Source organism: Eublepharis macularius, chromosome 2 (genome assembly GCF_028583425.1).
Source record: "Eublepharis macularius isolate TG4126 chromosome 2, MPM_Emac_v1.0, whole genome shotgun sequence".
NCBI classification, from domain to species: Eukaryota; Metazoa; Chordata; class Lepidosauria; order Squamata; family Eublepharidae; genus Eublepharis; species Eublepharis macularius.
In genome coordinates, this window is record NC_072791.1 from 25,180,643 (window position 1) to 25,195,283 (window position 14,641).

General features: G+C 47.1%; 1 protein-coding gene across 1 annotated transcript in view; it reads right to left on the bottom strand.

Annotated features, from left to right (window-relative positions):
* Window positions 1-14,641, bottom strand: part of LOC129324066 (cholesterol 24-hydroxylase-like) — a 54,923-nt gene that overhangs the window by 28,764 nt on the left and 11,518 nt on the right. Inside the window, exons 2-6 of the mRNA XM_054971053.1 lie at window positions 8,775-8,852; window positions 6,818-6,899; window positions 4,826-4,899; window positions 2,465-2,551; window positions 24-162 (exon numbers count right to left, since the gene is read on the bottom strand). Of these exons, the coding sequence (XP_054827028.1) occupies window positions 24-162; window positions 2,465-2,551; window positions 4,826-4,899; window positions 6,818-6,899; window positions 8,775-8,852 (460 nt within the window). The remainder of the gene's footprint in view (window positions 1-23; window positions 163-2,464; window positions 2,552-4,825; window positions 4,900-6,817; window positions 6,900-8,774; window positions 8,853-14,641) is intronic.

A 14,641-nucleotide genomic window follows, 5' to 3' on the forward strand; every position in this document is an offset into this window, starting at 1 on the left:
CCAAAACTTCATCCATTTAGTACCTTTGCAATGATGTCAAGAGTCACGCGTTTCAGTAGGTTCATCATATCAACTTCTGTCTCTCCATCAGCTTTCTCTTCCAACACCTTCATCAATTCTTCTGCTTTGTCATTGAAGGTTCCCATGAAGTCAATTAAGTATCTGGAGAATTTAAAAAATAATCACTGAAGAAGCAGTTTTGGGGCAAGACAAGATTGCCTTATGTGAGAAAACAGGGTGAATCCAATAGATCTTCATGACCTCTTGAAAGTGGGAGGGTGCCCCCACAAGGCACTACCCCTCAAAGCATGTTTCTAGTAACACATTGAGACAGTCAGAAGTTTCACATGGAAGGAAACGCTAAGATTTTTGTGTCTGAGGTTGTCTCAGTAGCAGCACTGCCTCCCCCCTTTTCCATTTCCCCCCATCTATTCTAATTATCACACCATATATGCTGTTCCTACAGTATCATCCTCGATAGATCCTTGGCTAATCTTGAAAGCGTGGAAGGAAGTGGGAGTTTAGTCCCCTCTTTCTAGCATCTCAAGGCAAAAAATAGCTGTGTGGGTGAAAACCACCCTTGTTTACTATGTATGTGCCCCTTTACAAACTAAATCTTTCCTCAGCTGCCACTTTACCTCCCCATGGTATGCTACTCTAGCCACGAATCTCCCAGCACTTCTGATATTGGATCTGGGGTAGGATAAAAAGCATTTGTGTAGAAGGATATCAGAGAGGTCTGGTTCCCTTCATGTCTTCTCCTCTTTTGACGTTAACAAAAAACGAATGCACTTTATAGGGAATGCACATGAACAACAAAACTGACCACTGCACAAGAGGGGCATTGGATCAGTGGTAGAGTATCTGCTTTATATACAGAAGGACCAAGGGTTCAGTCCCTGGCATCTCCAGTTGACTGCTGATGTAGATCTTTATCTGAAACCCTGCCAGTCCAAGTAGACAATTCTGGCCTTGATGGACAAAAGGTCTGACTCAATATAAGGCAGCTTCATGAGTTTACATCTCATTCAAACCTTCTACCTGGAACTGTTCCAGTTTAGGATTGCCAATAAGTTCCTCTGTCTCTTTCATATCAGTTTGATCTGCAATGATAATCAGTTATTCTAGTTCCATGCCATGAAAAGCCGCAACTGCATTTTTCTGCACATTAAACCTGTATTAAGAGAACAGGAGTTTTTCCCCCCCCCTGGCTAGCTGGCACCCTTACTGCCATTCTCATTGAAAATATCATCCAAGCCCTTCTGATTGTGCAATGCTGCGAACAAAGGCAGTTAAAGTACCGGTGTGGCCTAAGAGAGAGTACCCCAGCTTAGTTATTCTAGAGACAAGAAACCATATCAAGATGCTTTATACTGCATCAGACCCACAGGCTTATCTAGCTCAGAGCGTGACTACAAGTTACTTTCTTCATGTGGAGAACATTAGATTTTTCTCGCAAGGTTAGCTGGGAAGTGAAGTCCAAGTGGTCCTTCCCCTCTCTGTTAGAATCTCTGCCTGAAGAGCTACAAGAGGGCTTTGTTTGGGGGTGGGCAGTTGCAACTTTCTCCCAGGGCATCCTGAGGGCTGCCTGCTCCTGAGGAGCTGCTCTGGAGAAAGTGGCCGCATCAGTGAAGCTTCAACCGGAGTGACAGTGGAAGGATCTGCTGCAGATTCTTCCGCTGTCACTGTGGCTGAAACTTCACTGACACTACCACTTCCAGAGCAGCTCCCCCAGAGCAGGCAGCCCACAGGATGCCCTGGGAGAAAGCAGCAGTTGCCCACCCCCAAAAGAAGCCCTCTTGTGGCTCTTCAGGCAGCAATTCTAACAGAGAGGGTAAGGACCACTTGGACTTCACTTCCCAGCTAACCTTGTGAGAAAAATCTAGTGTTCTCCACGTGAAGAGAGTCACTTGTAGCTTTGCTCTCAGTCTTGTCTGCTCTGGCAGAGAAAGGTCTTTCCTAATATCTCCTCTGGGAGATCTGAGACCCAGCTGTGAATCCCCACTCTGCCATGGAAACTTGGCAGGTGACTTTGAGCCAGTTACACACTCAGCTTAACCAACCTCACAGGGTTTTGTGAAGATAAAATGGAGGAGAGTGAAGTAAGCTACTTTGGGTTTCCACTGGGGAGAAAGGTGTGGTATAAATTAAATAAATAATTCTCTTTGGCCACTTCCCATGAGACATCTGGGGTCCATCACCCTGACACCTGTGTCTCTATCAGTACGGCAATGGTCCTTGTAGCCCTGCTCCCGGATCTCTTTCGTGGCCTGTTTATCCACACTGTGTCAGTACTGCACCCAGAGGGAGTCCCTCTCTGCTGATTTCCCTTGCTGCTGAGCAGGATAAACTTCTAACTAGACTTATTCAGGATTTAAATTTGCTATTTCAGACTGAAATCGAGAAAAGAAGGAAAATCGGTCTACTTGAAGCAAAGTTTTTTGCGGAGGGGAGGGTGTCTCACGTTCGGCTGAAAGCTGGATCCATAATCTTCCGCTGCTTGTGCCAGTGGTTATAGTCAGGATCTGTTACCAAGCCCTTCCCAAAAAATCTGGAAAGAAGTACAGAAAAAATAGTATCACTAAAGGCACCATCTTCTGATCCTCTGAATGATGGATGAGCGGGAACATATCTGAAGCTCCCTCCTTCCCACTTAGGTGCTGGTTTCTCCATTTCCTCTAACCTCAGTTTGCCATGAGGTATGAACTGGGTAAACCATGGTTTATACTCATGTCTAAATTGTGATTTGGAACCATGGTTAAGTGAGTTTGTAAACCACAGACTGGAGACAAATTTTATTAATTCATTTAGGAGATTTCTATGCTCGCTACTCCAGAGTCCTGCTCAAAGAAGCTTATAACAAAAATAGTAAATTATCAATATAAACGACAAGCTATTAAAATAAGCATTATCCAGAAGAGCTGTAACAGAGGCCCTATGCACCCCTACTTTCTGAAAGATGATGGGTACAGATGAAAGACAGGGTCTTCTCTTTCCAGGTACCTGAAATATGGAACTTAATGTGGACTGGACTCTAGGATGATTAGATGGATAGGAAACTCGCTGGACAACCATACCCAAAGAGTAGTTGTCAATGGCACCACATCAGACTGGAGGGAGGTGTCCAATGGAGTGCCACAGGCTTTAACTCTGGGCTCAGTTGCTTTTCAATATTTTTATAAATGATCTGGATGAGAGTGTGAAGGGATTACTCATTAAATTTGCAGATGACACTATATGGGGAGAAGAAGCAAACACCCTTGCGATCAAGGGTTCTTTGTGCCCTGAACACACACTCTCTGGAGGGGAGACAGGCAGAGGTGATCGCAGCGCACAGATTGGCAGCGCCTTTTTTGTGCCACTCATGGGGCTGTCAACAGCAGCTGCCTGGCAATTGGTGGATGCTGCCAGAGTTGCCAGGGGAACTGGGGAGCATGTGCTCCTCACAACACCTCGCCCACCAGTGCGGCTTACTCATGAAGCCCTTAGAGAGAGGACAAGTAGCACGGAGGTTACACAGGCAGGCATACAACATCTGCGAAGGAAGGCTTAAGACTGCACTGCCTGCTAACTTTTAATAAACAAACAAATAGGTTTTAAACATTTTAGACAGATTTGTCACTTAATACAAGGAATAAGGCACCCAGCATTTTGAAATTGGTGCTTTCTACCATCTGGTGAAATAGATTCCTACGATTCCCAGGAGCCCCTGGGCCATTTTGTTGCCCTTTTTGGCCAATCAGAACACAGGGGGCTGGTGCTATATAAGTCTGGGAGGAAAAAACCCTTTTTCTTTCTCCTAGGGAGCAGGCCAGAGGAGGTTTCTGCTAGGGATAGGGTGAGAAGACAGGTCTGGCAGACAGAGGGACAGTGAGTTCAGTCGCGCTAGGGCCTTTTGTTTATTTTGCTTTCTCCCATCCATTGTTGCTAATGCACCTTGTTTGTTTGTTGTTTGATTAACTGACCTCCTTGTAAATAAACTATTTTGTTTGTTGTTACTCTGCTGGGTCCTCACGTCTGTTTATTGGCCAAGCTACGGAGGTCAGAAGGGTTGAGAAGGTACTCTGGGCCTTCCCAAGGGGCCCTAAATCTCAGAGTGGTGGCAGCATACGGTGGCTCACCCTACCTGAGGCATGACAGTACTATTGTGTACAACCCACTTGTCCTTGTAAAATTGAAGTCTCTTGTGCTTCATTGGCACCCAATGAATTTATTCTTGAAAATGAAGTTGTAATCATAATGGAGAATCACCAGAACTGCATTGAAAGTGCTATCCAGCTACTCACAGACTTCATGGAATACATCTGTTTGATTTCTCCCTCCTGCTGTCACCCCGAGTCCCCAAATTTTATCACTAGAAATCAGGAAATGCTCAGGAATAGCATACAGGGCAAAGTGAGGATCTGCAGTGAAAGCTGAGAATTAGGGAGAAATCGATACCCCTCTTCTGCAAATGGAAATGCTGTTCCATGGTAGGAATTGCACGGTTGGATACAGGCCAGTAAATACTGTGGGGGTGAACTGTTTTAATTAGTGCGTTGATGCTCTATTTATGGTCAAGAATCTTGTGTTGAATATATTGCTTTTATGCTCTGGTAAATATATTATTTTGTATGTAATAGACACAGGCAATAAAGTATGAAGATTTGTCTTTTTCTCTGGATTGATTTTTTAATGTTTATCATAACATAGTACGATGACAGGTATCTGCTCAATAGTATCAGGAAACACAATTTTTTCCTGAAAACTGACAACTTTAGTCAATCATTATTTTTTTTTAAAAAATCCCACACACCATGTATAACCTAGCTTTAAATTAACCTACCTCACATCAAATATATTATACAGATGACCATACACAAATGGGTCCTTTGGGAACTGCTGTAACATCAGACACTCCTAAAGAAAAAGCATAGGTCAGTTCACGTTCACATACAAAAAATAATAAAACCAGGTATTATTCACCTGCAGCTAAGCATTTGGAGAAGATGCGGCTTTCAGGGGGATCTAAGACAACCTCCCCATGTCAAGAGTTCTGGACTGAATTTGAGAGCCAAGCTACAAGTGACAAATGACACAGGTTGGACACTTGTCAGCTTCCCTCAAGTTTTGATGGGAAATGTAGGCATTCTAGTCTTGCAACTTGGCTCTCCAATTGCTGTTCAATGGACTTTTCAACTGTCACTTGTCCAACATTCCACCAAGCTGCCTACATTTCCCATCAAAACTTGAGGGAAGCTGACAAGTGTCCAATCTGTGTCATTTGTCACGTGTAGTTTGGCCCTCAGAGTCTAATTATTCAGTCACCTGGTGGGAGGAGGGGTTCCATCATCCTGCCTTAACTAATTAGTATTTGGAAGGGTTCAGATGGTTAATATTAAACAGAAGTCCTTAGAACACCTTTGTTTTGTTAGTTGAGGGGAGAGAAAAGTTCATGTGGAAGGAAAAGCAATGAGATGCTGATACAGAGGAGTCTTGGATATATGGAGCTGGAAACAAACCTGACAACCAGTCAGGATTTTGACTCATGGATCTTCTATGAGGAAGATACAGCTTTGGGGAAAGAAGGCTGGTGCTCCATTACAAAATGAACCAGAGCAGATGTAAGCACCAGCCAGCCATTATTTTCTGTTCTAAACTTGTTTAGTTGCCAATATCACTGATCAAACTGAGACTTATTTCAGAGTTGAGTACCCGTAATTAAACAATTCTTGTGATTAGCTGTCAAAGGCACAAGATAATCCCATTAATTGCTCCTTCATCTTAAAGATGAAAAGGTATTCTCTGAAAAACTCATTTCTTCAGATTCGTCGACTTCAATTCTGCAACTCACTGATTGGCTGGAATTCCTACTTTTGACATCAAGATTCCCTCCTCCCATCCCCAGAGCAGTTTTCCACTTTACTGATAAAGTCTCCTGTAGAAAGAAATAATAGGCAGACTGATGTTTCAATGTTCTTGCATGGATTTCTTTAAAGGCACCTTCAACTAGAGCACAGAAATGTAGCCCAGCAACACAGGAGCTAATGATAGCAGAGCTCTGAACAAGCAAAAAGGAGCTGTGTATTAGGGAAAGAGTCAAGATCCAAAAAGGGAGGTTTAATAACGTAGATTTTGGAAGCTGACAGTTGGAGGTTGGAAAACGGGACAGAGGTAGAAGGATTAGTGAAGGAAAGATCTGTGGAGATATTGGATCTTTCATTATGTCCTCCTGTCTGGGTAACTGAGGATTCACAGTATGGCAGCAGGGCTTCCTAGGTTTGGGGAACAATCCAAAAAGGTCTATTCAGTAGCAACTAAGGCAACATGCAATTTGCTGGTAATACGGATCTCATTCCCCCGGTCGGGATGGGGGATGCCCTGCTCCCAGCCTCCACCCCCCCACACAGCTCAGCTGGCCAGCAGGGGGAAAAGGCACAGGAACGTGCTCCAAATCACTCCCATGACACACCAGAAATGATGGGTTGCACCAGGGGCCAATTTGGTAAAAATCTAGTGTTGAGGGCCCATTTTTACCCAGTCGGCCCTTCGCACAACCCAGCACTTCTGTGTCACACCGAGAATATGCCATTCCCGGCATGACATGGAAGTGATATGGATCCAGAGTAAGTTCTAGCAAGCCCCCCCCCCCGTGACTCCCTCCCCTCGCCTGGTTTGAACCCTGGGGGACCTGGCAACCCTAGCTGGTAGGCACAACCGTAGTTTCAATTGCAGAGATGGGCATGTGCTCTGATTAAGAGCTGCACCGTGACCTGTATTTTTATATTACCTCTGTCTTCACATACACACAAGCTTAGATACGTTTTTCACAAGATACCTTTACTCCTTCTGGACTAAATACCATCACTAACATTCTGTGGTAAGCATTAAAACGCACGATTGGTCCATATTCTTCAGCCCTGCAAAGAGAAAAAAATGACCAAAAGATTCCCCCCTTCCATCTTTTAAAACAAACCCCACAACACATGCTACAGAATAATGAAGTATTCCCACACTTGTGGAAAGACTAGCAAACAGGCAAAAGGCATCAAGGAAATAATTTCCTGCAAGGAATATTGGAGGCACTTTTATCACAAGGCATGGCTGCTGTCTCAAAGGGCACTCAAAACTTATATCCCTACCTCACCCACTACTCAAAGATTTGCAATGTTATACATTGGTTCAATTTAAGGTATGTGGCTGTGATAGTCTGTAGTAGTAGTAGAGCAAAGCTCAAGAGCAGTAGCGCCGTAGAAACCAATACATTTCCCAGGATACAAGCTTTCATGAGTCAAAGTTCACTTTGTGAGATACAAGTAAGAAAGAAGATTCATCAATTTTTATATCCACATCAGAAGTTGGGAAGGGTGTTCCCAAGATGCAGTTAGATGCAGAGGTACAGTGCAAAAAATGTAATGAGACTGATTAGAGCTTGGAGATATGTGTAAAGGTGGGAAGTGCAGAAAATTAGCACCTGTAAGGAGATATTAAGCTTATGTTCCTATCAGCGAGCGCACGCACATGCGCGCGCACACACACATCAGGGTGCCACTATTCTGAACAGATTAATGAATTCTAGTTCTGCAATCTAGCAGCTTCTCTGCAAGAGAATTGCCACTGACAGGTCAGCAATCCTATGCAAAGTCTAAGCTCATTGAAATTGTTTAGGATTGGTACAGAAGGGGGGATTATTTTCCTCCTTCAACTCCAAGTGGAAAGAAAACTCCAAAAATAGGGATAAACATGGCTGTCATCATACTATTTTTATTGGCTCCATTAGCAACCCATCAGTTATTGGACTCAGTTTCAAGGTCTTGGCTAACACGTACAGAGCCCTCCATGGCCTTGGTCCCTTTATCTCTCTCTCTCTCTTGTGAATCATGGTGGAAAACATAGGAATTTCCCAGACTATAAATGACACAAATAAATAAATATTTTAAAAGCATCCCTAAATCTTCTACAAAACAGGGACAATGATTTGTCTGAGATGGATACAAAAAGAATACATGAAGAAGTAAATATATAAAAATACATTAAAAAGCATTATTCTTATTTGAAATGGTGGTTAGAGAGCCTATATCTTCACAGTTAGCTTAAATCAATGGTTAGCTTCACAGTTTAAAACCAATGGTAAACTGAAATGTGACTTTGCTTGCCTATAGAGTCTGCTTGTATAATTTCAACCAGCAGAAAGCATTGCCAGAAGTTAGCAGATTATAGAAACACACACACACACAGTTGAAATGGCCAACCTGATGAGAAAAGTCCAAGCACATGACTGCATCTGCCAATCAATAGTCCACTCTCAGATACTTAATGAGAAGCTGAAATCTACATACATTCCTGGATTGCCAGAAACCTAACAGTTAAAATGTATTGTATACTTCCTATGAAATATTCTTGGTTCTATGGTGTTAGGTGGGTAGCTGTGTTGGTCTGCGGTAGAAGAGCAAGATTTGAGTCCAGTTGCACCTTAAAGACCAAGTTGATTTTCAGGGTATAAGCTTTCAAGAGTGAAGCAACCTTCATCGGATACAAGCAGGAATGGAGATCCCTGAGCCTTTGTATCCTAGTTAGAAGGTGGTAGGGATGTTGCAAAGAAGGGGGTCAGGATTTAATGATATAATGCAAAACATTATCAGCTTGATTGCAGCAGGGGGGTGAAATGAAGAAAATTAGCATAAGCAGTGAGATAATTTTATGTCCCTATTCAGCCCTAGCAGTGAATATGTGGATCATTGTTCTTAACTGGCACTGTAACTCCTAGCCTCCATTTCAAGCTGTTAGAAACTTACCAGTTCAGAAAGAGATCATGAATCAGTTCCTTATTTTTAAGCAGTTTCCAAAGGTATGGCAGGTGACCAAAGAAAAAGCTGCAAATTAAAAACAGACAAGACTTTATGAAACCCTGTGGATTATGGTGCATAGCAGTAGAGTTCTAAAATTTCCAGGTGTTTTGAATCTGAGAGGAAAAACCACGTTTGTTTCTGGGGAAAAAAAGAAAAATGTTGGGGGGATATGAAATATATACCTTACTTTTTTATTAGGCCTTCACTTATTTCACTACTACAATAATGTAAATATATCATACTTAAGTTATAAAATTGCAGAATTTAGCATATTTATCAAATCTAACAGAATGCCTCCATTTACTACAAGAACCAAATGTGAGTATAAACAATATTAAAAAGGAGAGTTTCATATAGCTCTGTACCTTGGCACATGTCACATATCTTACTTTTGCCATCTGATGGGCAGGAAAAAAATCAATGTTGAAAACAGAAAACACGCAATTTGCAATGAACAAAGCATATTACCTGTAGACAGAAACACATTCACAATAGCTAGGGCTAGCAGTACATTTGAATATGGAATTAAGCTTTATAACACTGAAAACACTGAACTAGCAAAAAGTGTATTGTCATACACATTATAGCACATTCGTTGTGGCCAAAGCAGTCAGATTGAAACAATACATACATGCTTGAAAACATGTTGCATATGTCTGCAGTATACATAGGAATTATCATTATCTAATTCTGTAGATTTTCTTACACAAAAATCCTCTTAATACATCTTTTGACTAAGATGACTCATTCTAAAAGAGAAAGTATTCCATAAGATGGTTGTTGTGGGTTTTCCGGGCTGTATTGCTGTGGTCTTGGCATTGTAGTTCCTGATGTTTCGCCAGCAGCTGTGGCTGGCATCTTCAGAGGTGTAGCACCAAAAGACAGAGATCTCTCAGTGTCACAGTGTGGAAAAGTTCCAGCCCAACCCCACCCCTCCTGAGTAGATATAAATGACCTGCCAACATCTTTTCCACACTGTGACACTGAGAGATCTCTGTCTTTTGGTGCTACACCTCTGAAGATGCCAGCCACAGCTGCTGGCGAAACGTCAGGAACTACAATGCCAAGACCACGGCAATACAGCCCGGAAAACCCACAACAACCATCGTTCTCCAGCCGTGAAAGCCTTCGACAATACATATTCCATGAGAGTTTTTTTCAATGCTCCCCCTAAATTTTCAATTGGATTAAAAAAAATCCTTCAGAAAAAAAGCTGGCAGGGGTTTTGTTTTTTTTTTAAAGGATTTTTTTCAGGTATTAATGTGGAAAACTCAATTAATCTTTGTACAAAACTCAAGACAAATTGGAGGATGAAGATCAAAGTAAAGGAATTCCTGTATTATCTCACTCTATAATCGTGTGGTTAAAATGGATTATTCATACGAAGAAAATTGGGCATGATTTGGGTATGCAGATGAAACTACTTGGAAACGGGCAACAGCAGGCAGGCCAGGAGCTGGAGAAAAGCAAAACACCGTGTACCACGAGGCACGTGCTCCCAGGGGCTATCAAAGTACAATACTAATTGGAGCATATGGAAGACAATCATACTTCAACTTTTGCACAGCTAGTTATTGCTGATGACAGCACAGTGCTTCTCATTTACTATCTCAGCACCCCTTACAATAGATCTCAAAGGTAAGTATTACTATTTTTCATATAGCTGATAGGGGTGGGGTGACATTGAGAAAATAAAAGCTTTCCTAAAGCCATCCACAGAGCGTGTGTGGCAAATACTTCACAAAGTTAACCACTGTGCTACACTAAAGGTAAAGGTGTGCAAGTACTGAGTCATTACTGACCCATGGGGGGGATGTCACATCATGATGTTTTCTTGGCAGACTTTTAGGTGTGCCCTGGCTTTAGCCAAGGTCAGTAGGCCCCAATCAAGCAGTAATAGGTTGCCATTCAAGAGAAGCAAACTGTTTACTTTTGACAGTGGGGGACTCCATACTGGTTTTTTGACAGGCGCTAAAATATCTCAGACACGTCTGAAGAAAGAACACTGGGAAGACTGCCACAAGGACTAGTGTGGGACTCAAACCAATAGTCTTAGAGCGACCTGGATAAATGAAATGAGTAAGTTGGGCCACTTCATATTGTACTATTTGGCCAAAGAGGTAATGTGAGTCAACGGTTTGGCACACCGGCCTTAACCAAAGGGCACTCTGCTCCCCTCATACTCATAAATGCTTAACAATGCAAAGTTTCTCTCTGCTACGTGCAGTTTCCCTGTCTCTGCCCATAACTGATTAAGCAGAGGATCAGCACAGACAAAAATCTTTTTCCTGGGTCATTGTTTCTGGCTGTATGCATGCTATGTTAAAAAAAGAGCCACTGCCTGGCTAGAGAAGAGACTGGTCTTCGCAGACTGGTGTTCAGAATTTCAACCCTGGGTCGTGTCATTCCTACAAGGGGGAGTACAATCTGATAACAGCAACCAAAGAGGTAGTTGTTCCACCTCTATCCTAGCCTCCCTTCCCACTTTAAATGCTGAAAAGAGCTCCCCACTTTACTACAAGCTTTATTACGAATTAGGCTCCACACAAACCAAGATGCCAACTTTGTCTGCAAATCCAATCTCACATACTCACAACACAGGGTTGTTGTAAGGATAAAATGGAGATGGGGAGAATATTGTAAGCCACTGTGAGGCCCCGCCCCGCTGACCGCGCCCTCCCCTCGTCCTGCCGACCTCCGTGTCGCCACCAGGGGGAGGTGCAGGTGAGTGGGGGCTGCTGGCGGGGGTCTGGGGGATGGTGGCGGGGTTCCGGGGGGTCGGGTGGTGGGGCTGGGTGGGCCCAGTCTGGGATGGGCGGGGCCTGCCCTGGACACACACACCCCCTGGGGTCGGGCTTCTCCTGGTCCGGTTGGTGTTCCGGAATCCGTGACATATAGTCCGCATTCACATGGAGCTGGCCTGGCTGATGTCGCAGCTTGAAGCTGAAAGGGAGCAGAGAGAGGTACCATCTGAGAACCTGTGGATTGTGGTCCTTCATGCGGGCCATCCATAGCAGGGGTGCGTGGTCGGTGACCAGGGTGAAGGGATTGTTGGCGAGGTAGAACTGGAGCGCGCCTACCGCCCACTTTACAGCTAGGGACTCCTTCTCCACTGTGGCGTACTTGACCTCAGCGGGTTGCAGCTTCCGACTGATGAACAGCACGGGGTGCTCCTGGCCGTCAGCCTCCTGGGAGAGGACTGCCCCCAGCCCGACGTCAGAGGCGTCTGTCTGAACCAGGAAGGGCCGCCCGAAATCGGGGTTCCGCAGCACGGGGGCTCCTGACAGGGCTCCGCGCAGGGTCTCGAAGGCCCGGAGTCGGGCTGGGTTCCAGCTAATCGTAGTGGGTTGGTCCTTCCGTAAGCAGTCGGAGAGCGGGCTGGCTTGGCTGGCGAAGTGGGGGATGAACTTACTGTAGTAGCCCACCAGCCCCAAGAAGCGCCGCATCTGGCGCTTAGTCCGGGGGCGGGGGCTTTGTTCCAGCGTAGTGACCTTGTCGGGTACAGGATGCAGGACCCCTCGGCCCACCTGGAACCCGAGGTACGTGAGTTCTTGGAACCCGATCCGGCTTTTGCGCGGGTTCACTCGTAGGCCCGCGCTGGCCAATGCAGCCAGGACCGCGGCTAGGTGTTCCAAGTGTGACGGCCAGTCGGGGCTAAAGATGATGATATCATCGATGTAAGCCCGGGCAAATCCCTGGCAATGGGCCAGCACGTGGTCTACGAGGCGCTGGAAGGTGGCTGCCGCCCCATGCAGCCCGAAGGGCATGACCTTGAACTGGAACAGGCCCTGGGGTGTCGCGAAGGCCGTCTTCTCCCGGTCCTCCGGACCCATGGGTATCTGCCAATACCCCTTCGTGACGTCCAGGGCTGACAAGTACCGGGCGGTTCCTAGTTGGTCAATTAGCACGTCGGCCCGGGGCATGGGGTAGGCATCGAAGGTAGCAATGGCATTGACTTGCCGGTAGTCCACACAGAAACGGACGGAACCATCCGGTTTCCCCACCAACACGATAGGGCTCCTCCATGCGCTGCGGGAGGGTTCTATCACGTCGAGGCGGAGCATGTCCTCTACTTCCCGGGCTACGACGTCCCACCGTTTCAAGGGCAGGGGGCTCCAGGGGGCCCGCGCCACTTGGCCTGGAGGGGTGGGTATGTGATGGGCCAACACGGCGGTCCAGCCTGGACGGCATGAGAAAAGGCCCGGGTTCTGGCGGATAACTGCCCTCGCCTGCGCCAGCTGGTCCCCCGGAGGTCCGGGTCCAGGACGGGCTCCTCCTCGAACGGGCTCCTGCCGGGAGCTCGAGCGGGTCGGGGGACAGGTTGCACTGAAGTGGCGCCGCCTCATGCCACGCCTTCAGATCATTGACGTACAGCCTCTTCCGGTGCTGGGGACTCGGCCCGCACTGTACCTCGTACGACAGGGGCCCCCGCACTTTGGTGATGGGGTAGGGGCCCCTCCAAGGGTCGCCCGGCCCCGGCCCCATGACCCGGTGGTGGACCAAGACCTTCTCCCCCACCTGGAACGCACGGGCCTTGGCCCCCCGGTCATAGTAGGCCTTCTGGGCCTGCTGGGCCGCCAGTAGGTGCTTGCGGGCGGTGGTGCAGCAGATCTCGAGCCGTGCCTGGAGGTCCCGGACGTACTCGGGGGTGGGTCGCCCCTCGGGAGCGGCCGGTGGGGCCCATTGTTCTTCTACCAGCCCCAGTATCCCGCGGGGGGGATGCCCGTACAAGAGTTCAAAGGGGAAGTACCCCGTGGAAGCCTGGGGCGTCTCGCGGACAGCAAAGAGTAGGGGATCTATGTACAAGTCCCACTGTTGGGGGCGGTCATGGGCCAGCTTATGGATCATCGCCTTCAGGGTCTGGTTGAACCTCTCCACCAGCCCGTCGGTCTGGGGATGATAGATGCTGGTGAAGATCTGGCGGACGTGTAGCGCGTGGCACAGGTGTTTCGTGAGGTGGGCCGTGAAGGGCTTCCCGCAGTCCAACAGCACCTCCCGGGGCAGCCCCACTTGGGTGAAGAAGCGCAGCAGCACTCGTGCGACGCCCGGTGTCATGGGCTGGGCCCGCCCAAGCTGGGAGTCCAGGTACTAGCACGAAGCCAAGGGGTGTTCAAAAGTCACAAGCCAGGTCCAGTCCGTAGTCAGAGCACAAGGTTAATGCCAGGGTTGCCTCCAGGATCCAAAAAGCCAAGCCAAGTCCAGTCCGTAAGTCAGAGCACGAGGGTATCCAGTCAAGGTGCAGGCAAGAGCAAGACACAAGGTACCAGGGAGTGGTTGCAGGTAGTTGACACGTTGCTTCCATGCCTGGCAGTTGCTCCTGACTGGCTTTTATAGCCAGGCGTGATTTTCAGCCAGCTGCTGGGGCTCCATCCTGATGCTACTCATCATCACTCTCCAGCAGCTGGCGTTGGCTCAGGAGACGAGCACTGCGCCGTCTCTCCTGCAGTTCCAGTCTCTGGCGCTGCCTGCGGCGCTCTCTAGGTGTGGGTGAGCCTGGGGGGGTGGAAGCCCCTGGCTGGGCTTCCCCTGTGGTGCTGGCAGTCCCTGACTGAGCCTCCCCTGTGGAAGTTCCTGGCTGAGCTTCCCCTGTGGTATTGGGGCTAGAGGGTGCTGGTGTCTCAGCTGCTAGCTGTGAGCCTTGATCAGCCAGCAGCTGCTGCTCATGATTGCTGGCTTCTGCTGAGTCAGGGCTAGGGCTGGCTACACAGAACTCTTCTTCTCCTGAGGAGTCCTGGCTGGCTACACGAGGCTCCTCTCCTCCAGAGGAGACCTCACTCTCAGACTGGGCTATGACACCATCCCCCCTCCCAAGG